The following is a 25,076-nucleotide window of genomic DNA, read 5'->3' as shown; positions in this document are numbered from 1 at the left end:
GTAGCTTGGTGTGTTTGAAAAAAGGTTAATTTTTAGTTTGATTTAAATGCAATTTTCATTTAAATATTGTCTACAAATAAAATTTTTGCTTTCAATCGAATTCAGGTTTTTCATATTCAAAGCACAAATGAAAATCTCGTGAGTCTCAAATAAATTCACACAAATACAAGTTAAAGTATTACTGATATTTTAGAGGAGGCAAATTATACTTGACTAACAATAATTTCTCCGCATTTTCTGGACGTGAGAAGCATTTGAGGCTGCCGTAGGCCTCTGTGGCTTCCGAAAAGACATGCTCGCCATAAATATTAGTTGCTGGCAAATAACAAATTTTGAAATGGATAAATAATAAATTGACCCATTGTGGCTAAATGGACTAACTTGCTGCTAAGTTTCTTTATGAACTAATTTATGTCGAAAATTAAATAAAAAAAGAACTACCCGTTACCCGTGCGGGTAGTTCTCGCTACCCGCAGATGACGGGTACCCGCAAGAATCGTGCGGGTATGCGGGTAACGGGTACCCGACCCGTTACCCGCGGCAACCCTACTAATATGTGCGACAAAACTGTACGGCGATTCAATTTAAATGCTTCATTGGACGGTTAGTGCAAAATTTTGTGCAGTTCGAAACCTAATATGTAAATTAGTCATCATTCGGCTAAATTTGTATCTCTAAATATATCCCTGGTCAATTGTACAAGATCCGAGAACAAACGATTAAATTTTGTCAAAACCAGAAGGTTTACTCTTCCATGATTATGGTGCTAATCCCAGTGATGATACGTTCAGCTAGATATTCAGGTTTTTTTTGACCTTTCATTGATTGAAGAACACAAGCAACCGGGAGTAACTATTTCACGGGTCATTTGTACAAGATCCGAGAATAAAATTACTCAACGAGAAGGTCTTGGATTTTAAGACTTTTATCCTGGGATAAAAACTCTTTCAAAGTCAGATGTTCAACCTTTTTGATCTTTCGCTGAATGACACTGAGAAAGTCCGCTTTCGATCCGATTTTCTTCTATGTAGATATTTCACGGGTCGCTTGTACCAGATCCGGGATCAAGCTATTAAAATATCTCAACCCCTGTGCCACTTCCAGTGATGGGTGATTAGTTTTTTTATTCTAACCTTGCAAACTGTTTGAGAATAAGAACTATTCAAAACTACAGATATTATATTCAGCCCTTCCATTCGTTGAGGAATATAAGCAACCAGGAGTTACGTAACAATTCTGGGTTTCTAACTATTTCATCGGTCATTTGTACAAGACCCGAAAACGAACTGCTATAGTATATGAAACATGCGCGCTTGCATTCGTTGAGCCACAAGAAACTTAGAATTCGACCACCTGTCGGGAAGATTTTTGTACTAAATATTTTTTCACAGGTCATTTGTAAAAGAGCCGAGAGAACAGAGTATTTAAACGTGTGCCCCAAGAGGTTCATAGTTCGCTGCATCTTCAACTATCATTCACGTTAGGTCATCGTGATGAGTTAAAAATAATAATAATCTGCATGTTAATAATTCAACTTGTCCATAAACAAGTTTATTAAGAAATTAGATTTTATTTAACCTTTTTGAGCTTCCATTATGTGAGAAACACAAGCAACCTAGAATCCGAGCAGCCTTTCGGGTATATCTTTGTTTCTAACAATGCGATGGTGTGAAGTGTAACCCTCCGATTTGGTTGAAATTTCGAAATACAAAAAACGTTTCTTGAGGCAGTTTGTGCGATGGTCAGACTTTGGCAAAATTTTTGAGGTCAAAGTTGAAAAACGGGCGATTTTTAGCACGGGAAGAGAATGGAAGTAGAGTTTGCTTCATCCGCCTGGTGAAAATCGGCCGTTTTTCAACTTTGACCTCAAATATTTTACCAAATTCTGACCATCGCACAAACTGCCTGAAGAAACGTTGGTTGTATCGACATGGACCACATAATTCCGAAATTTCAACCAAATCGGAGGGTTACACTTCACACCATCGCATTCTAAGTATTTTTCACGGGTCATTTGTAGCAGATCCGAGAGAACAAGCGATTAAATTACCTTAACCAAGAGGTCGAACTATGCTACCTTAGTGCCACCAAATTTTTCATTTACTTGAATCTTGAATTTAAGTGGAAGTATGATTTCTTCGTGATTCTTGTAATTTTTGTGAGTTGGTAGATGCAGGATAATTATGAATGTGACTAATGGAACGGTTTGGGTGAAAATGAAGACGGCTTATTTTATGAGTACTAATAATAAGATACGAACAGGCAAAGATTAAGAGCAAAGTGCGGTTGCGCCAGGGTAGTTGCACTTTGCAGTCCTCCTTTCCAAGAAAGGGGAACTCTCTTTTCTACAATTCGAGAAGGAAACTTCCTGTAGTTTGTACATACATACACACATATTTATATAGTAAAGCAGAAATCTTATTTTACTGCTACAAAATGACGGATTGATATTCAGCATAGTTTAAGGATCGTGGGTTACCTTACCTTTTCGTTAAAACTGGATTTATTACCGAACACAAGACTGGTAGAATTCGACCCTGCTTCTGGCTCGATTTTTGTTTCTAAATATTTCATGGGTTATTGTAAAAGACCCGGGAACGAACTAGATATTAAAATACCCCTGTGAGATCCGTAGCAATCCCAATTATGATACGTTCGGCGCGGTTAATCTTACATTTTATGATTTCCACCTGTTCCATAATATGAACTGCTTAAAACTTTAGATATTCAGCCTTTCATTCATTGAGAAACACTAGTACACGGGAAGTAGAGCTCGTTCTTGGTTTACAAGTATTTCACAGGTCATTTGTACAAGATCCGAGAATAAACTGTTAAAATATCTCAATCCACATTTACACCGAACCCCATTTAAGTTCCCCGTGCAGTTACGAACATTCAACATGACGAATCCTGAATGCCATGATGAATGGTGCTCGGCGAAAGAACTGACCGTACATACAATTTAAATTAGCAATTAGGTGCAGTTTGATTTCCTGATGGTCTAGTAGCTTTACGCAGATAAACTGTGAAGAATGACGGATAGCAGCTCAATTTAAAATGCGTGGTTTGCATTTATTTTATAACCTTGCATTCATTAAGAAACTGAAGATAAGTAGAGCCCGCTTTTGCTTCGACTTTGAATTCCAAATATTTCACGGGTCACTTGTACCAGATCCGGAAACAAGCTATTAAAATACATATCTCAACCAGGAGGTCTATGTTTCTATGCCAGTCCAATGGTGGTTGTTTAGTTTTATATTTTAACAATGCAACCTGTTCGCAAATGTGAACTATTCAAAACTACAGAAAACGATTCAGCCTTTTTGACTTTTCATTCATTGAGGAACATAGGCAACCAGGGGTTAGAAACGGTTTTCGGTTTTTCATTATTACATCGGTTATTTGTACAAGATCCGGGAAACTAACTAGTAAAATGTCTCAACCAGAAGGTTAAAATTACCCACTTAATCACGATCAATCATTAGCCAGAAGATTATGACCTTCACTGAAATAAAAGCTACTGAAAAGCCTGATACTCAACTTTTGGACTTTTCATTGATGTCTAAATTCAGAATTCGAGCACGAGTTATGCCGTCTTTTTTTAAACAAGTAATTCACGGGTCAAGATCCAGGAACAAACTACTATGGAAATGTGTTAACGAGGACGTCCATATTTTTGGTGTAGCCCCCCATCGCTCATTGACTTTACATACGTTCAGTATGGTAAATATTTCGTTACTATTTTCACACCCGAAAGAAAAGCTATTTAGAACTCAGATTATTTCTTGAGCCCTAAGTGATAAGTATTACATATTCGCAGTATGTAATTGTTAAGGTGAAGGTTGCTGGTGAAAGTAGAAAATTGAAAATTGATGATTATTTTGGTCGTAACATTCTCAAATTTTAGTTTTGTTGAAGACCCACAATTTCTTAATGAATACCCTATTTATGTAAATGGGTCGGTTACTGTATGAAATGTCGGGTAATGTGGGAATTGTTTGAAATATGATAGAATAAAAATCGTTAAAATCGTGACTTTCTCTCGCTCTTCAAACTTTTCGACTCCAAATTCTTCGAGTAACACGCAAAAAACTAAAATTTGAGGACTTAATATTTCTATCGATTTTAATTTCCAAATATTTCACGGATCATTTGTAGCAGATCTGTGAATAAATTGCAAAAATTTCTGAACCAAGAGGTCTATCATATTTTTGTCGATCCAATGCTCATTGATTTTGATGAATCTTGAATGTGTAGATGGCTCGTTTAATTAATGATACTTAGGGTAGTCTACATCCGTGAAAACGTTTTTGACCTTTAATATCTCTGGCGCTAGTAGAAATTTTGAATTGAAATTTTTACAATTTGTTCACCTTATAGTCAGCATTATGGGTGCAAAATTTCAATTCGCTAGTCCAAATGGCGCCAGAGATATTTGCATACGAAAAAATAGCGCTGTTCTAAAACTGCCCAAAACTGCATAAATTTTACGTTTCAGAATATTTTTAAAACCTTCTAGAATTGTGAATTGTTTATGGAATTTTATGTAGGTGGTAGGAAAATTTTTGGCATCTATGTGGCTTTCATAAATAACTCAAAATTTCCCAATTTTTTTTAAATTCATTTCATTTCAGGTGGATTTGTACGAAAAAGCGTGAATAAAGTTTGTTTTTGTGTTAAATGGAATTTTATAAATCACAATAGCTGAAATTTTTTCATGTTTATTATTTTAGCAGTTATAGGAGACATTACTGATGGTAATGCAAACAGATTTTGGACTACAAATGTTTAATTTCGTGTAATGGAGGTACTTGGGAGAAATTGGCGAAATTTTGACAAATTGGGGGCTGTTATAACTTTTACTCTGAAACTCTACCCAGCTATTTTTTATCAAAATTTAAACTGCATTGTGTAATACAGACATGGGCTCACACAATTTGCTATTTCCTGGCATTTCTAGCCTATCGGCAACTGCTCCATGTCTTCTAACCGGGTAATTTATGTCTGAAACAAAAAAAACATCATTGTTTTACTGTGGGGTTAGTTGAAGGTCTGCTTTTTACACTAGAGAATTGAAATTTTGCACTCATAATGCTGACTATAAGGTGAACAAATTGTAAAAATTTAAATTCAAAATTTCTACTAGCGCCAAAGATATTAAAGGTCAAAAACGTTTTCACGGATGTGGACTACCCTCAGTAATCGTTTTAATAATATTCCTATTTACTAATGTTGAAGTGAATTGCCTTAAACTTAATTTGTTTAATTATATAATTCATTAATTCTAATTATTATATATTAATTTGTTAAATTTTTAATTACGTTTCCAAAACTTGTAATTTAAGTTTTCTAACCATATCCACAATAAATTATTATTACATTTTATATCAAGTCTTCCTGTTCTTCGTAAGAATTTTTTTGAGCAGTACAATTGCTTAAAGGGAATCTACATACATAAATTCATAAATATTTACATACATATCAAAAATACATTTCATCCAATATCATGAAGTCCTCGTTACAAGATAATTGGTACTTTGTAAAGGCTGTCATCGGGAATAGAATCAATAATCCTTGTTTCTAAATAATATGTATGCATCTGCATATGCATAAATCAGCTACAAAGCAATTAAACAGTATCAGTGGCCGTGGAAGCTGTACGGACATTAACATTGTAGGATAGGGGAGGATGGGTTTTATAGATGGTGGGGACTTCGAACAACCATGGCTACATTGTCCCTGTCCTCACCCTACCGCGGCCACTGAATAGTGTAAATATGTAGTTTTGTCCGAATTTGCCAACCTTCATGTTTAACTGTATCATGCTGTATATTTTATCCCGTGAATACGGAAGTTACTTTAATTATTGCTCTAAAATTCTCTAGAACCATCAATCTTGGACGTGAATGTTGGGGTTGTTGGTGAGGATGTTCCATGGTTAGATTACACAGTAAAAATCTACAAACTTTCTTTGAAAATGGCAGACATACCTTACGTGAAGCGATTTTTATTGTTTATCAGTGAAAGCTGATTTTTAAAGGGCACTTATGTAATGGTTAAGTGGTATAAATGCGCAGGCCCTCAACTGGGCGTGGGCAAGCAGGGCAATTGCCCGGGATAGATATAATGGGTTATTTGGGATTATACAAACACAAATTTTGACAGGAAAGTAAGTGAATCCACACAGAATTTGTTGTTCGAGAACGCAAAAGCCCCTAATAAGTTACCAAGTTTTATTTCTGCATTGTGGAGAAATACAATGAAGGGCACAACGATCGCTAATAGCCCCATAGCCATTCCAGTCAAATTCTCTATTTTATGCTGGATATCTGTTTTATACCCTCTGGCCTTTGAACCGAGAATTGTTGCGTCCCAGAGCAGGCATAATATTTTTAATACGTCAATGAAGCCTTGCAAGCAGTTTTCACAGTGTGGAACACTCTGGGGTTAATTTTAGGACCTATTCAAAATTTCGAAATTTAGCAAGCGGACCCACATCGCAATTATAATCGAACCTTCGTAAATGTTTTCAGTATTTGTAAGTTGCGCAATTGTTTTGCGAACTTCGGCACGGATGTCGACGCCGTCGACTACATACTATTTTAGGCGGCGACCCCGCTGGGAAAAATTCTCGTTAAGTCGCCACCGAGTAAAATTTGGCGCCGATTTTAATTCGGGATGAACATTTAGATTTTAGTCTAATTGAAATTACAAAATTCAACCTTTAAAAATATTTTCAGTCCCAAGGTATACCTTGCATTTGACAATCTCTTACTTGTATGTGTGACACGCTCAAAATATGTAGACATTAAAAAAGTTTCTCCAATTTTGACCGACTGGATTTTAAATTGTTATTTTTGAAAATAAGTATTTTGTCGTTACCTTAATTGTGCCTCTACCTTTGAAGAAATTGATAAATACTTTTTTGATCACGACTTTTCGCCTAAATAATTGTATCCGAAATACCTTTCAATTTTTTAAAACCTTGGAACTTGAAACTTTGGAATTATTTTCAATCTTTAAAATTTTGTGGTTAAAGTTTTTTTAATTAGAGAGTTAGTGCCATAATATTTTCAGCTTTACGACAAAGATGGAAGTGAAATTTTATCTAACGCTTTGTCACGGATTTATGCAAGAAAAAATTATATATATTAAAAGTAGTGCAGACTCCTGAAAATCAGAGACGTTATAATTTTCACTTTCCCTCTGTATTGGCAACTAGCTATAGGTCCTATTATAATATGAAATGACGGTAGTTTAGAAGGACGAAAATTCGCGTGCAGATAGGGGCGCCTGCAAAGTTTGCCCACCCTTGGATATGGGCCAGTTTAGGCACTGCCTGACTGACCTTCAATTCGTCGGTTTCTAGTCGGTTTGCAGTCTCTCTTTGTTAATAACCCTCTCAGGAAAGCGTCTTCACCACCACCTCCGGTTCTTAGGTATGATGCTTCTTCATTTTTGAAATAAAATTTTTGAAAAAATTAGGAATACAAGCAGAATGGTTTGTAGACAACATATGCAAATTTCGACGAATTCGGTCAACCCATGCAAATTTTAGGGCCATATTTAAGTGGTATTTTTTCGCCCGTTCAGCCTCTGTATGACGTGAAATTGGAAAATTTTCCACCCGGAGGTACCCGAGGGGGTGACTCATACCGATTTTGTAAAGTCATTCAACCGAGCTGAAATTTGGTATAGAGGCTGCTAATGGCTCATAATGGAAGAATATGAAGTGAAATTGGTAAAATTTTCACATCCGGGACCCGTTGGGTGACCCATACCGATTTTCATAACCTGTCTCAAAAAGCTGAAATTCGGAACGGTGATATTTCATCTCTTCCCATGAAATTATATGAAGTCAAAGATGAACAAAAAATAACCAGATGGGCAATAAGGAAGGGGTACCCATACCGATTTCTAATAATTTATATACTCAGCTAAATTTAGCGTGGAGTCGCAAAATAACTTACTTGTTAGCATTAGAATTTAAGAAGGTTAAATTTCGAAATTTTTATATGAACAGCCTCCACTGTTCATGGTATTTGGTGCCAAGTAATACTTGACGGTAGTTAATGTAAGAATTAGTGAAAAATAGTATAACATTCTGACAAACATGGGTTTACTAATCCATCGTGGCTCGGGCTAACTAAGCAAAGCTGTACTAATAGGTTTTGAACACTATGTTCCTCTGGTTACTTCATAACTCACAATGAAAACCCGCAATATGTCTCAATACGTTCAATCCAAATGTCAGATCATCCGTTCTCCAGGTGTGACTTGACCTTACTGTCAATGCAATTTGCGACATTGCAAAATTTGTCCATTAAGGAAAGAGGTGAGTAATTTTTTACCGCACTGATTTTTAGTGCTACTTCAACACTGAAGTTGATCACATAAGTGGAACTGAGCTAATATTTACCTACGGGCTCTGAAGTAAGTTGGAGGGACAATTGTATAATCGATAATTGTATGTACATTGCTTGAGACAGATATGATGCCTTGAATTGCGTCAAAATCAATTAATTATTTAATTACATCCTTTTAACAACTATTGTGGACACCTGTGATGTCGATCATAGATAACTTGTTTATTATGCAAAAACTAAATAATGTATTGGTTTCAATTACATATTTATGTGCATAAGTAGGATTTACTAATTTATATGCACATACACCTAGCCAAATTGTGTACTTGAAAATTAAATCACAAATTATGTACAAATTAGCAATTGTTTGGTTCAATTATAAATTAATTATTGGCTTAAGCTACATATCGCCGTACTAATTCTAAAAAGACCGAAGTGCAGTCGATATTTTATTTTAAAAAGACCTAACTGCACAAAAAAATTATAAAAAGACCAAAGTGCAATCACAAAATTATAAAGCGTTAATTACTTATTCAAAATCCCACTATAAGCTGAAATGCCAATATGTTGAACCGACGAGCTTAGTAGTGACCCAAAATATGAAGTTTAAAACCCACACCTTCCGGGGGTGTGGTTCTCGGCGGCTATATTCAACTAAATGGAACATGGTGTGGATCAATGACCAATTCTTCATGCGCATCTATAAATCTATTATGCACAGCTCAATTAAACAGTATTTTTGAAAGACAACTAAATCTACCCGGTTCAGACTCTGACTCGTTATTTCAGAAAACTTGTCTCAAGAAAAAGTCAGATAGACTCCCAGAACTTTTATTGACCACGCTCAAATTAATCAATATCACAAAGACTCTAATTTCTGACAATGTCACCATTTTACAATTATCCAAAACGGTATCGAGTTTTTTCTAGTCTTCTAGTTTTCTAGCTTTCTAGCTTTCTAGTCTATCATATTTTACATATAACGCCATAGAAATGTCTGTCAATTATTTTATAATTAAAATTATCTATGTGTACGCCAAGTATCAATGGCCGCATAAGCTGTGGGGACATCGGAGGACCTTGTAGAATAGGGGAGGAAGGCTTTACCTAAATAACATGGGGAGATGGCCAGGACTTCGAATAACTCTGGGGACATGTCCCTCTGCTCTCACGCTACCGTGGCCACTGAGAAATGCTACCAATTCCAAACTTTCAAATTTTACTATATCATGCTAAATATTTTATTCCAGAGGGTAACGTTAATTGCTTTAATTATTGCTCGTTTTGCTCGTCGCTGTTGTTTTAATTGCATTAAAACCTCGAAAACTACCAATTTGGCACGTTACACTGTAAATATGTATGTAGGTTGTTCCATAGTTAGATCACGCATAGTAAAAATCGACAAACTTTCCTGGAAAATGATATTCTTTGTAAGGAATATCATTTACTTAAACGTAAACCGAGTTTTATGGTTCACCAGTCAGTTTTGAAGGGCGCTTATATAATAGTTAAGTGCCATTGGGTACATGCAATAGCTAACGATCTATTTAAAATTCTAGACCTATAATTGTGCACCTTTTTACGACGGGTTAATTACTTAATAGAATCTTCGTTAATTACTGCGTTCGATCTTTTTATATTTTGACTGTCAATTTGCTTATACGTGTCTTAAGCGATAGGGTATGGCCATACGTGCATGCATGGGCGAATTACATTGTTCAATTAAACTAATCTGATCTCCGTTCTTGAAAAGGTTTGGATTTTCAGGGCTCTTGCAGCTGCAAAAAGTGGAGCATCTACTTACATGGAGAATACAACGTTCCTTTGAAATTACAGGTTTTGTGCATACCAATAAATTTACCATTTATTTACCGTGGTCCAATTATTTTTTGTCATGATTTTGTAAAAATAAAGTAATTGGACCTTTAGTTAATTTGTTCACAAATCCTGTAATTTCGAATGACCATTGTATTCATCATGTACATATGTAGATTCTCGACTTTTTGCAGCTGGAACGGCCCTGAAAATCCAAACCATTGGAAAAACGTGGATCAGATTACTATGACTAATTGCAATTTGCCCATCTATGCCTATTCCTATAAAAATAATAATTGGCAGTTGAAGGTTTAGAGTATGTAAAAGAATGAAAGCTTCCATCAACGTTGTTGGAACTGCCATATTAATATCTTCTGGGAACAGACATGTACTACGTCATCAAAAAAAGCTAAATTGCAGACCCCTCTTCTACTATATCCTTCTCATCTTTAGATATATCTAAAGCTTAAGATGTAAAGGATAAAGGTCCATTAAGTTTTTGTGCTCGTCCATCTTTTTAATGACGTCGAACATGGACGTTCCTTTTGCAAATGTTGGACCCATGCGTGCATAGATACATATGTAAATTTTGCATATTTATATGAAACCTTTTATTAGTAAATTGGTTATACATAGTGAACTTTATTAACAGAACATTTTTCCATGTTACATGAGCTGTAGTAAAATCTATGTATCTATTTATTTGTAGAAAAAGACACTTCGAGACGAGTTTAGTATCCAAACCAGGTGGTTCAACGCATGCCAGGCATGACACAATTTTTTTAAATTCTTGTTCCAAGCAAACGTAGACTCTTACTGAGTATTTTACTGAGTACTCAGTATTTTTCAGAGTTATTGAATATCATTTACTTCTAAAACTTTTCACAAGTTTTTGAGACTACACAAGTAAACCAGTTTTTACAGCTTCTAGAAAAGATCTGCTGTGCCTTACAAAATGTTGCAAGATCACCTCTCCATCATTCAGTGGTCTCTAAATTGCATGTCGTATCTGCACTGCTTTCCTCTCGTGTGGAATAATTCGGCCAGATGTGTAAAAATTATGACAGGACGAAGAAGTCTCATCACCATAAAAATCGTGGAAATCTTACAACTCTCTTATTTTGCCGTTATGTCAGTCATAATATTTAATCAATATCAGGTTAATTGTCTGTCTCTCCTCCTCCCTAGCATTGTTATGTGGTTAAACACTATACTAGTATACGCATGGGGGATGGGGATTGGTTTAGCGAGAAATGCAGGCCGATTGTTAAACCAGACAATGCGATTGGAGAAATATCTGAACATTATTTTGATGGATGTGGATAATTTGGCGGCGTCTTATGTTGGAGGCAAGCGGAAACTGAGGTAAGTTTGCAATGTTAAATTTCTCGAAGATATATAAGTAAAAGGGATACACCCTTAAAAGAAAAGTTAAGTTGTAAGAAATAAATGCAGCTTGCAGTCTATGTTAAATACATACATAAACTATACTAAATTCAGAGTCAGCTTGTTAAATACTTCAAAGACTAATTTAAATATACTTAGTCGAGCCGAGATTATCAGACAGATTATGTTCGTACTTTAATGTTTGAACTTCTAACTTTGAAGGGTAACATTATTTTAGGAGTATATTAAATTATTACCTCACCTCTTAGGATTAGTAATTTGCATTCTGGAAATTAAATGTGGTGTACTAATTTGCGTGCGTTAACTATTTTTCATCTGTCTCAAAGTCAGAGGAATGCAGTCGTGCGAAAAGTCTTGATATTTATGAACATCATGTGTCCTGGCATTGGGGTTATTAGGATGAGGCGACTGTTCGCGGACAGTTGCAATCCGCCATATCTTGGATTTTTGCTAGGATATTGTTCCAGCTGTGGTGAACAACTAATTAGTGGAGAGACACTAAGGTTCAAATTGATGAAGTCGCTTCTCGTCGTCCTGGATGGCTATCACTGTTCTGTATTTGCGTTCAAGGCTTTCTTTCTTATCTTCAATGTCACTATTGTGTCAGTGGGATGCATACTGGACTATCTTGATATATTGAAGCGGTAAGGCGACATATTATAAGTTTAATAAATTTCCAATTACATAACACACTGACATAGTTCCCTCTTTTAACCATTAGTAACCTCTTATAACCATTAGTAACCAGTTAATTCTTTTATTATACACAAAAATAATTTCACAAACAGAATTACAATTATCACACTGATTGCATACTGTAATTGTATATTGACTTAACAGGATTTCAGGCGTCGCGTCAAATGTTGGACTTACTACGCGCATCGGACTTTATCGCTGCCTCCAAGTACTTGAGAAGCAACTGAACAACACCTTATCAACCCGTGTCATCCCTACAGTCATGATTATTGCGCCCATAATACAAATTTTTTGTAGCGTTGTCCTCATCAAGTATTCAAGCTTCCTCCCCTCAAAGGGATTTGTTACCTATCCGTTCACCACTTGCGTTTGTTTCACGTCCTGCATGGTATTTGAAACTTTCGCGGCGCAACTAGGAGTCCAATCGGTGAAACAGTATCACAGCTGGTTGACGGAGAAAAGACTTACGTAGCTTAATCGAAGAATTATTCGATCCCTGCAACCGATCAGAGTCAAGGTTGCAAGCAATTTTATCGATAGAGGGACCGCTCTTGTTACGCAAGATTTCTGCATTAATCAAACTGTATCAATGCTGCTCGTGTAGGTTAAAGCAGCGCATTTAGTTTAATTACGGAAGCTAGATTTTCTTGGACATGGTGTGATCAAATTTTATGATGGCGACGAATAAAAAGTCTGCTTGCGTATCTTTAAAATTAGGATGTTGAAGACGACACTCGTTATATTTATTTATTTATAAGCATAAATATATCCACACAGTTTCAGCATATTTATACAAGTTGTAGGTTTATTCTTGTTGACACAAATGTATCCCCTTCAGGGCGGTTTTATCAATCTTGCCCGCCTTTCCACGAGGAATTTCGTCGAGGATGATAAGTCCTCCACGGAGATATTTATAAGTGGCAAGTTTTCCTTACAAACAGCCAAATTTCGTTATGTTTTTCATGAACAATCTATTTGTATGCGAATACTAATTACCATGCGCCATCTCCTTTATTTTGGTGGCCAAGGCATCCTTTTCTTGCACAGTATACTTAGCAAACTCATGTCGTAAGACAACAAAGGCCCTGGGTACTTCTCCCCCTCCGTCGCTTGCTGGCACACTGACGACGCACACCTGCGCCACAGCGGGATGGGAGGCAACAATTTGTTCAATTTCGGACGGAGAAATCTGTACAAATTATCATTAAGGTACTACCCCTGAGTACCTATTCTTTGACACAAATTGGCAGGAAAGATGGAACGTGCACAGGGGTTGACTACTTTATCACAAATCGAAATTTTATACTTGATCTGAAGTCTAAAATTTCTCAGCTGTAGGGTCAAGTTCACAATTTCAAATTAATTTGTTCTAAAATAGTCTCCGTGCTACATTTTGAGTCAATTTTGCTTGCAGTGAATATCTGAGCAGTACAGTACTTACAATGCGATGACGCCAGCGGTCTCGCTCCGATTTTGATGAAACCACGATAATTATGTAGCCTTAGATAAATAATTAGACACGTGTTTCAGGATTTTTCATAATGCTCAGCTTAAACGAAATTATGACGAAATCCGTGAGCGAGAATTCTAATTTTCACCGTGACATTTTTCTGGCAAGGGAGAAAAATACAGATTCTCCATTATGGAGCCCATCATAATTTCGTTTAAGCTTGAAATGCGTTGGCATGAAGTGTTTTTTTCCGATTTTATGTTGCTTGTACAAATTTTGAAATTTTGAAAATTTTTGAAGATTTCTGAAATTTTAGAAAATTTTTGAAAATGTATGAAATTTTGAAAAATGCAATAAACCAAATTCGTAGAAAATCACTTCGTGCCCACCAATTTTAAGTTTAAACGAATTTATGATGGACTCCGTAATGGAGAATCTGTAATTATCTCCCTTGCCAGAAAAATGTCACGGTGAAAATGGGAATTCTCGCTCACGGATTTCGTCATAATTTCGTTTAAGCTGAGCATTATGAAAAATCCTGAAACACGTGTCTAATTATTTATCTAAGGCTACATAATTATCGTCGTTTCGTCAAAATCTGAGCGAGACCGCTGGCGTCATCGCATTGTTAGTATTTGCCAAATACACATAAATATGTACGTATTTATATATTTTCAACTAGAAAACTCACATGATTTGACTGATACTTGAAAGTTTCCTTCGCCCTGTCTACCAAACAGAGAAATCCCGTCTGGTCAAAATACCCGATATCTCCAGTGTTGAGAACACCATCTTTTATTGTACTGCGGATATATAAAGAGAACTTTGTGAACTAAGCAAACTTGTAATTTTTAATGGTATTATTTCTAGTGAACCTTTTCGTTGCCACGTCATTTTTGAAGTATCCAGAAATCATCCAATCGGTCTTGACCCAGACTTCGCCAACGATCCCATTTTCTTCCACTATATTTCCCGTCTGTCCGTCCCGAATTGTGATTTCCACCCCTGGAAATGCCTTGCCTACACTGCCTGTAAGATTTTCAAATCCCGCATAGTTTTTAATCGGACCAGTGCCCCAGATATCCATCGAAGTTGAAATGGGGGCGCATTCGGTCATTCCGTAAAACTAAAAGAGGAGTAAAATATTAGCATTTGGATACTGTTTTGCACTCTTAAAAATAATGTCACTCTTATGGAAAGCAAATATTTACCCTCCCAATGTTATACTTCGTAGATCGTGATAACCCCAAAATATGTAACATTTCCTTGATTAAGAGTAGTATTTACTTTGAATTTTTTACAGCTTACGTGAATTAAATTGAGGTGCATTTACTTTTCAAGAAGGAAAACATTATTTTTAAGAGTATGGAAATAATTTAAATAGCGGAACCATTATGACTTCTTTTAAGGAGGGAAACTTTTCCTTCATCTCAGCCTCAAACGATTGCCCAGTTGAAAGTCCGGTCGTAATAACATATTTGATCGAAGACGTATCAAACTTGACTAAATCTGGTTCATTAGCCATCTTGAGGAAAATATTGGTGACAGTAAAAATTCCCTGTGGCTGTGGTGATATGCAGACAAATTTGAACAATTAGTTACATAGAAACAATCTAGCCCGAGTAAAAATTTGAATAGATTTCTTTGCAGAATTTTCCACAGAAAAACGTAGAATTATGCATGTACAACTACAGTTCTGCAGGATTGATAATTTATCAACATTTATAAACAAATATGCGGAACACAATACGCATCTCTTGACTATTACTGCAGAATTAGATACAGGGATTTCTACTCGGGGCAATTAGTGACAAATTACTTAATTTGCATACATTCCACATCTCAATTGTTCTGAGTATGGACGCATTATTGAAAACGGATAAGACCACGAGGCGCTGCCCATTCACGAGTTGTGCCAAACTTAAGGCACATCCACCTCCATGAGTTATTCGTGCTATGACTAGTGCAGTTTTATCGGGTTGGTCAGCCATTGGAAACCGCTCAAGTGCTCTGAAATGAGCAATTAAGGTTTTATGCGTATAAACGCCACCCTTGGATTTTCCAGTGGTTCCGCTCGTCGGAAGGATTAGGGCGATATCGTCCCCATCATAATTTTTATTAAGGGCAATTTTCATCTCATTTTCCATGCCTTTAACTAAGAAAATTATAAAATGTTAAGCCATTAATTTGACCTAAATCCATCATTCTTTAGATACATACACTAGGTACAATAATTAAGTATACGGTGGCCCATGCCTGAATTTTAGTTTACGTTACTTACACTTTCGTCTCTGCAAAACAAATTTAGCAGATGAAATTCATAGGAAATTCATCGAGAAACTGGAATATGATGACCATTTCTCAAAATCTCAAAAGGAGGTCAAATGATCATGAGGGGAAGTTCGAAATTTGTGAATTTCAGCCCAAAAAAGTATTAATTCGGTTCATGATTTTTGACCCCAGAGTTACATACATTTGCCCACTTTTTCCAGCAATTACATTTGTCACGTATGATATGGGAACTATTTCGAGTTTAGTTAAAAACAAATAATTGTCGAGTAATTTAAATTCAGGCATGTACCACCATCTACTCACTTTTTGTAGATACTGTATCTTCTAAATTTATGTAGAACCTTCAAAACCACTACAAAGGGACCCCAGACCAAGACAACCCTCAGTTTTGACGGCCCCAGTCGAAATAATTGTGACACAGTTGGACGCCAACAATTTCCCGGCACGATTCCATTTCTCAACGTCCCCTCCATTACACAAGACCCACTTGCAGTCAGATTCGGCCAATTTCTCCATAAATGTTTCTACGTTATATTTGCATATAATTTTTAGATGGGATACTCCACTGAATTTTTGTATATCCAAATAGGTTAATAAATATATGTATACCCTCCGTTTCATCTGGATAAATTGACCTGACTGCTCCCCCAGCTCGCCAGACACCGAGGAAGAAAATGTGTAAAAGGTGGACATCTTCGGTGGCAGAGTAAATGACAATATCGCCCTTTTTAAAGCCCATCAACACTAGATTTAACGTCACATTTTTCGACAAGTTTAATACTTCCTGATAAGTACTGGACGCATTTGTGGATCCGTCCGTCTAAAAAATAAAAGAAAATCTTGCCACATATTTAGAGAACTCGTCTAAAAAGAATAGGGGTATTCACTACGAGTTCATAACCTGAGCAAATAGAAGTTGTTCACAATGTCTTAAAAATTTGAATTGCAAATTAATGTAGTAACTGGCCCATCTTCAAGCCCAATATTTAGTTTGCAATTTTTCCTCAAAATTGCACAAGTTGGTTTGCAAACTCCCAATGAATAGATACCACCAATATATGTCTTACGTACAATCCAAATTCCGGAATTCCCTTTCTCCAGGTGAGACTTGACCTTACTCTCAATAAAATCTGCGACATTGCAAAATTGGTCCATCGAAGAAGCAGGTGAATAATTTGAGACCACAGTAATTTGTAGCGATGCTTTAACAGTGAACCGAGTAACAAAAGTGGGACTGAGCTAATACTTGGGTGCTCTTAAGTACATTGGTGGGATGAACAATTGTATAATTGTACATTGATTGAGAGAGATATGATGTCATGAATTGCGTCAAAATCAATTAATTAATACATCACTTTTAACACCACTTATGTGCAAGTGTGATGATATAATTATATAACTTATTCATTCTGCAAACTAAATTAGTGGGTTTAATTAAACAAGTATTAACAATTTACACACACACCTGGCCAAATTATATAAGTACTTGAAAATTAAATCACAAGTAACATCAATGGTTTAGTTTCACTGCAAATTACTTATTACGTTAAGCTATGTATGCTGGTGGGCTAATTTCGTGGAATAAAATTAGTGTTACATAAAAAGATGGCAAATTCCTTTATGTGAATTAACAATTGAAATTTCACTAATTCACTCGTATCTTACGTATGTTTGCTTCAACTGCACAATAAATACGCATGTTTGTTAAATTTTTAACAGAAACCTCAAAATATCCAACTAATTTTAGAAGTTTAGTACATATTTGTATATTCTATATAACCTTAGTTTTTTTATGTATGTATGTATATCCCCCGTCAGAGTGTACTTACATATGGACAAAAGTAAGTCTCAAACAGCTCAATGACCAGTCGTTTCGTTACAGCTTGGTGATGCTGCTTTGAATTGTATCATAACGAGAACATAGGTCAAGAAAATAGTTGCGGTCTGCAAAACATAGTGTGCATGTACATATATAAATACGTACATATATGTCAATATTTGCATAAAGAAATCGAATCAATATATTTGCATACCGTTCCCAAAAACCCGTACGAAACAAGGAAAAACTTTCCCCCAGTCAAGCCATCCTGTCCTGGACTATTTTTCATAAATTCATTCACATACACCAAAGAATTTCCTGTCGATGATGTCCCATGAAATTTGACATTCCCAACTTCTTTCATGATAATATGTCGCTGAATGTGCGTTGCCTACATAGCAAATAAATTATCCTAAATTAATTTCATTACGTTACTCTAATTTTAGGGGACATTCATAAATATGTTACGTCATCAAAAAAATGCCATTCTTTTTACCACTCACGCAGCCTTCCTCTACCCAACTCATTTTAAGCTTGACCTGACTATGATAAGCGACCAAAAACTACCCATCCACCATTTTGATGACGTTTCATATGGACATTCCCTTAGAAATTTTAACAACCTTCAAATGAGCTTCCGCCGCGAATCCGAGTATCGCGAAGTAAAAACTATAGTACTCGATCAGTTGCAGTTTAAAGGCCAACCGTACGTTATTCATGGCTTCGACAAATGTTGCCGCGCCGTAGGAAACAATGAGAAGAAAGGTGACCAGAAGATAACTGTTGTTAAGCGCGTTTATCTTGCCAATAATTCCCTTCATTGTTCCAAAACGATCTAGCATGGTCTAAATACGTAACAAAGGAGTCAAACTTTAGGAAAAACCCTCTAAAATTTTATAATTTAACAGCTGTAATTATGTATAAATCGTAGCTTTTTCATGCTACACCCGGATTGTGGATAGAATTATATCGTAAAATCAAACCAGTAATTAGGAATCACATGGCACCAATCTTTGTCTTGAAATGCCCCTCAAAGTTCCCACATTGTCCTCCGTGAAGGAGGAAATTAGCGCGAGAAAATTTACCCTTTGACGCCAACATTTTTCTTGAAAGAATCTATTCAAGTGAAACATGCTTAATTCATATGATTCCTAATTTTTGGCTTGATTTTTTCATATAACTCGCCACAATATCCTGGTCCAGCCTGAAAAATATTTTTAGTGTAACCTGCACTGAACCCTCGTTAGAAAGTTTTATTTGATGCATCACCTCCCACGCTGCAACTGCAGAAATCAGGACAAACACTTGGCCCAAAATTGACAGGAAATACCAATTAAAGTCGATTATAAATGCAATTCCAACAATCACTTTAGTTCCCCAACATGTTTCTGAAAACCAGTAAATTGTTGAGTTATTGGTTCCAAACGTTTTTGCAAGTTTCTCCATGAAATTATCCAAAACTGGGACTGGGTTCAGATTCTCGTCAAAAAAGGTAAATTGTAGGTAGTCCAAAATTGTGATGATTGGAACAAGAAGAGACAATACAATGGCAAGTATTCTGGCCTGTAAAGATTAGTGGGAAGATTATTTTTACCATGACCAAAATATTTACTTATACAGAGATTGCGAATTTACAGGATTATACTAAAATTTTTAGACTAACAGAAAGATTACAATTTTTTACTTATTTAGTGGAGCATACGGTTTTCATGTGAATCCACGTAGGTATGTAGGTCCGACGGATTTTTTACGTGAAAATAGTAAAAAGGCGAAACAGAAATTGGATTGGTTCAAAGAAGTCTTTCGTTATGAAATTCAAGAATTTCCGGTTTTGTTTCCATCTGTCCTGAATACTAGGCTTAAACAGTAAATCTTCAAGCCTAAAGTGAGACACAATACAAATTTCAGGTAAAATTTGCATAAATAGAACCTGAACATCTACCCTAATTTAAGAAGAATTTCGTCGAAAATTTAGTTTACGCCTGTTCACTCGCAATCTCACTAATTTTACGAACTTCCAATCTCAATATCTTCCTGGGTAGCTGCAACAACTCTTTTACTTCATTTTTCTTAAACCAAACCGTGTTAGCCACCAGAAACGTGTACGATCCCCAAAAAAAGAAATTAGCCAATTCGAATATCATTTCCGGATGAATTCCTATATTATCCGTAAATTGGCGACGGGTCGTCATAACGCTGAAGAAACAAAGTACCAAGTAGTGGGTAAAAACTACCAATTTTTGAACTTTGTTAGCACTCAGTTTTATTTTGTTATCAGGGTGAAAACTTATCCAAAACGGGGAAAGACCAAGAATGAACATAAAATTGAATAGTGTTTTAAAATAGTGTGGAAAATTGTAACAAATTGTTTGATCAATGGGTGTTTCGAATTTTGTCAAGTTTTGACTTCCAGGGGCGTCCTTCTTAAAAACTGTGTCACGCCCGTCACTATTTTTGACCGGGAGGACTGCCATTTTAACTTTAGGAGGACTCATGTCCTCATTCGTTTATGAACTAATCCTACGAACGAAATGGTATGTATGGTTATGTGATTGGCACAAAATCGATTGGAGGGAACCGAAATAAATATTCACGCCGATAACGAAATAACGTAGTAACAAAATTTTCAAGTGGCCGCATAGTATCAATTTGGCATAATGTCTCACATACAAGGTAACCTTCATGACTGCCCTTCTTAGATATAGGGTTCCTACTTTCACTAAAATGGCCTAAATACATATTTACAGTATGTATACCTTATGAATTCTAAATCACCAAGTTGTCATGATTTTTATGGTCAGGGAATAGTTAGCCAGCAAGAGACAATCAACCAACGGATAGTTCGGTGACCTTTTCCCGCGGATTTAGAAGGGCTCCTCAGCCAGGTCACCCGGCCCAAAGAGTTTTGCTCGCCGCAAGTGTCGTCAAAACGTGACCGAAATTAGTTTTATTTATTATAGGTATTCCACATTAGTTCTATTTAGTTGAAACTGCTGGGTGCGAAAACAGGGAAACTATGCTAACTTAAAAAAACCGTGAGGGAGGGTTTACATCGACATTATTTTTGCCCCAATTCTTCAGGATTTTTGTTTACCCCGATCCCGGAAGATTGCTAGAAACCGAAGTCAGGAAATTCCGTCACTTTTATTCTATAATATAGGTAACCTTATGATGAGCCAAGCTAAGTCTGGAATTTGTATGGTTTATTTAGGATTAATGTGGAATTTTACTGTATACTTTTCCCAAGAAAACTGCGTTTCTAGGTCGTATTTTGCGATCTTTCGATTATTGATAGGAACCCCGGCTCGTGAAGCACCTCGGAAGTTCTCTTATTGCTATTCACTTAAAAATGTTTACTTACTTATTTCCCTTTGTGTATGTATAGACGAGTCGTGTACACAATAAATACGTATGCAAAATATATCCTCGCTCGTAGTGCAAGTCAATTAGGTTTATTAAGCTAATATTAAATTGCGATTTTAAAGCCATCAAATAATTGAATTACATACAGTCAGGAGCAAATCTTTAGAGCCACCCCTATTTTCGTCATAAGTTTTGATCGCGTCATCATAGCATTACCAAATTCGGCAACAATGTGTGCACCACTATCCTACACAAGTGACAAGAGCCACGAAGGCGAAATACACCGCATTCAAGTTTTTTCTTACTAAATGTAAAAAATAGTGGGTGCAAAACTTTAGAGCCACCCGGAAATTTGGCTATTAAATACATTTGTTCAGTTTGTGACCAATTAGAACACGTAGTTTTGATATCTAGAACTCCGATAGACTTCCGTTCTTCGAAGTTAATCCACAGATTCAACTCAGCATAAAGTCGGCAAATTTTTTTCTCCTGTTTCGCTATAAATTAAAAAAATTCTTGTTTGAAACTGTTATCAGCGTCGGTTCAGCTTAAACTTTGATTATATTTTCTTAGTAATACCCTACAATGTATTTTGATATAATTGAGCTCAGCCGACAATTTGAGCCTGCCCCATAGATGGGTCTTATTGTCAGAAACTTTTTTTCCTTGCTCTTAGATAAAGAATATTGGCATACATTCTTGCAAAACGAGTTCACTTCGCCCATTCGGGCTTGATTCTTCACAGTCTGATCTTGGCATAATTCGTGACCACCTTCTGGATCCACTGGACCACGAGAAAGCTTCACCTGCCCTGTAGTATTTATCGTTTGCGACACTCAAATTGTTGCATAATCATCCACCGCATTGTTTTACGAGAAAGCAATTGGATCTCACCAAAATCGTGATAAAATGGAAGAAGACTGTCGAAGACATCCATTCAGAGTTATTTCATATTTTTGTAAAGTACTGGGTGGACGAAACCCTATACCCATTAGCGCACGCCAAATAGTTGATTCATCCATATTAGTTAATAGCGGTTTGTTTCCATTATTTCGTTAATTCGAGGGAAGGGGTTGGTTCTAAGACTTCTCTAGGAATCCCCCTAGAGTGAGCAAGTTGAAATTTGCACGCGCGAGACGATCTTGTTGATTGCTGCTAGTCAAATTTAATAATTATCCGCGTGGTTCAAGCTTAGACCTCATCCATCCCCAACTGTTTTACCAGTATCTCGAATCAATGTCAACGAATTTTGCCTAAACTAACAATTCTGGCCTATTTGCTACTAAATATGGTGTTAGAGAGCGCTAGATAACTTCAAACCCGATATTCCGATAGCATCATATTGAAATGGGCATAATTACCTTCCAATGTTCGCATGAATGCGGAAAAAAATTTAGTTATCGCAAAATGCGCGCCAATCGGCTTAGAAGCTCGTACTATACTAGTTACAAATGCAACCTCATTAAATTTCTTCTCAGACCAAAAAACAGAGGATTAGTTCGATATAGAAACTAGGTGGCTCTAAAGTTTTGCACCCCCTATTTTTACATTAAGTAAGAAAAAAATTGTATGCGGTAAGTTTCGACTGCTTGGCTTCTGTCACTTGTGTAGGATAGTGTTGCACACATTATTTCCCAATTTGGTAATTTTATCATGACTCGATCAAAATTTATGACGAAAATAAGGGTGGCTCTAAAGATTTGCACCTGACTGTATTTAATAGCATGATGGGTTAAATGTTGTTGAAAAAGTCTCATTGACCTTATTTTATTATACATACCGTAAAAACTCAAATAGTAGCCGCGGGCTACTATTTAAAAAATCGGTGGCCGGGACCCGGCTACTATTTGAGCAAGGCTACTATTTGGGCCCGGTCACTATTTATAAAATTATGAAAAAATGCACGGCTACTATTGGCAAACAGCTATTGTAATTTTGTTTCCAGAATCAAACTCAAATTAAATTTTAATAACAGCACCAAATTCTCCCCTAGATTCGTATTAGATGACAATTCTATATGTTAATCCTGCTCTTAATTTATATAATTTCTCTGATGAGCCGAATTTCGTGTTCAATTCGATTTTATATACCTGAGATTAAATGGAATTGTGATTTAATTACTTAAATGAACTGGGTAGGAGATGTCTGGCTGTATGTATGCACATTGGAAATTGACGAACGTCTATAATTCGAATAAGGCTACTATTTGGACAGGGATACTATTTGGACAGGGCTACTATTTGAGCAAGGTGGTGAAGCGTCAAGTTGACCCCGTCATATTGACCCAGCGACATTGGGTCATATGCATAAAAATAAGCAAATGCTTTTACTTCAAAATTTCCGGCGTAAAAAAATAATTTACCAAGGAAATTTCGGAATAAAGGCATTTACTTATTTTTATGCATATGACCCATTATGACCCATACAATATTGTAGGTCGACGCGTTTTTAAATGGGCATTAAAATTGTGTGATGGGTTTTGCAAAGTTTCAGGTGAGAAATCGTTAAAAGAAACTCTGCCGTCGGCCTTAAAATCATCTCTTTTTTCGACTATTTGATTAAGGGGTGAAGTGAAGCGAAAACCCTTTATAGAAATGTCCCGTCCGTATCCACGATAACTTTAAGATTTTCAAATTTCAACATTCAGTTTTCGCAAACGTGTTTCTAATTTTTTGTGACGGGATGCGTTCTAAAATGGGCGTTGTAGGTCATAAGGTCATGGCGCCACGATGATGAGATAAAAGGTGAAAGATGTCGAATTTTTTGTCCTGGCCGTTTAAGACTTATTTTTGGGCGTGAATTTTAGAAATCGGCATAGTTTTGAAGTTTTCACAGCTTAATACATAAGGCACTGCCTCAGTTTACCCCAAAAACTGCGACTACCCCAAGTACCCCAAAAACAAAAAAAAAATCAGGGAAAAGCCTCGGGTACCTGGTTTACAATGGCAAAACCCTGGAGTTTTCCTTACCCTGACCTTCAGGGCTGTGATCCTTTACCGTATTCCTTTGATAAGGGACGGACGCGTCTTACGCCATACATCATTCGTTTCAACGACTATGTTGAGGGACCTGCATACCTATGTACGTACATTAATAAGTACGTATACGAGTACCGTAAATACTCTATTTATAGCCGGGGCTAAAATCCAAAACTAAAGGTCACGGACACGGCTAGAATTAGAGACCCGGCTAGTCTTGTTCCGCCCAAAATTTTAGATATTACAAAATCACGCATAATCCATGTTGACGCAGTTTGAGTTTTCTAATTTAGCAAGATATGCCCTCAGTAACCAATTAACTTTAAATCTACATCTTTAAACGAGGTTTAACAGGTTTTTCTAAATTTTATGTCATGAATATATCCGTTATTAACTTGAAATTAATAGGTAAAAATTAGTAGTTCAACTTATTCTTTGATTAGCATAGTGTGCAACATTTTTCTTGAGTGGGCTATGAACGGGGACACAGTGGACAAGACAGGCCATAATTAGATACCCGGCCATAATTGGAGACCCGGCTATAATCTGTAATTAGAGACCCGGCTAAAATTTTAAAATCTTGGTCCCTAGACCCGGCTATATTTGGAGACCGGCTATAATTAGAATAGGGCTTTAAATAGAGGTTTTGTGGTATATATCTTGGTCTTGTGAATGCAGATATGTATGTATTCCAGCAGAGGTACACACGATTTAATGACGATTCCCCTGCATAATTTATGTATCATGTTATATTGCCAAGAGAATATTCTTGCTTGAAAATATTATTACGCTTTTCTTCGATTTTTAGTTATCTCCAATCTTTTAAAACCCTATTAAACTTGTCTGTAGCCCTATATGCACCAAACAAGTATGCATGCATAAATTATTTA

The 25,076-nt window shown here is 36.3% G+C and overlaps 2 protein-coding genes across 2 annotated transcripts; one reads left to right on the top strand and one right to left on the bottom strand.

The window, feature by feature from the left end:
* Positions 1 to 8,802: 8,802 nt before the first annotated feature.
* LOC118439167 lies at positions 8,803 to 13,000 on the top strand. Its single transcript, XM_035860255.1, has 3 exons — positions 8,803 to 11,546; positions 11,915 to 12,232; positions 12,429 to 13,000. Exons 1-3 carry the CDS (start codon positions 11,137 to 11,139, stop codon positions 12,754 to 12,756), a joined length of 1,056 nt encoding a protein of 351 aa, XP_035716148.1. The 5' UTR covers positions 8,803 to 11,136; the 3' UTR covers positions 12,757 to 13,000.
* Positions 13,001 to 17,580, bottom strand: LOC110860311 (4-coumarate--CoA ligase 1). The gene is made up of 9 exons (XM_035860254.1): positions 17,098 to 17,580; positions 16,636 to 16,846; positions 16,368 to 16,550; positions 15,567 to 15,889; positions 15,125 to 15,298; positions 14,610 to 14,860; positions 14,426 to 14,537; positions 13,281 to 13,473; positions 13,001 to 13,214 (listed from the first exon to the last, which is right to left on the bottom strand). The coding sequence occupies exons 1-9, from the start codon at positions 17,179 to 17,181 to the stop codon at positions 13,090 to 13,092; spliced, it is 1,656 nt and encodes a 551-aa protein (XP_035716147.1). The 5' UTR covers positions 17,182 to 17,580; the 3' UTR covers positions 13,001 to 13,089.
* Positions 17,581 to 25,076: the final 7,496 nt, after the last annotated feature.

Source organism: Folsomia candida, unplaced genomic scaffold (genome assembly GCF_002217175.1).
Source record: "Folsomia candida strain VU population unplaced genomic scaffold, ASM221717v1 Fcan01_Sc031, whole genome shotgun sequence".
Taxonomy (NCBI): domain Eukaryota; kingdom Metazoa; phylum Arthropoda; class Collembola; order Entomobryomorpha; family Isotomidae; genus Folsomia; species Folsomia candida.
This window is presented reverse-complemented; position numbering and strand designations above follow the sequence as displayed.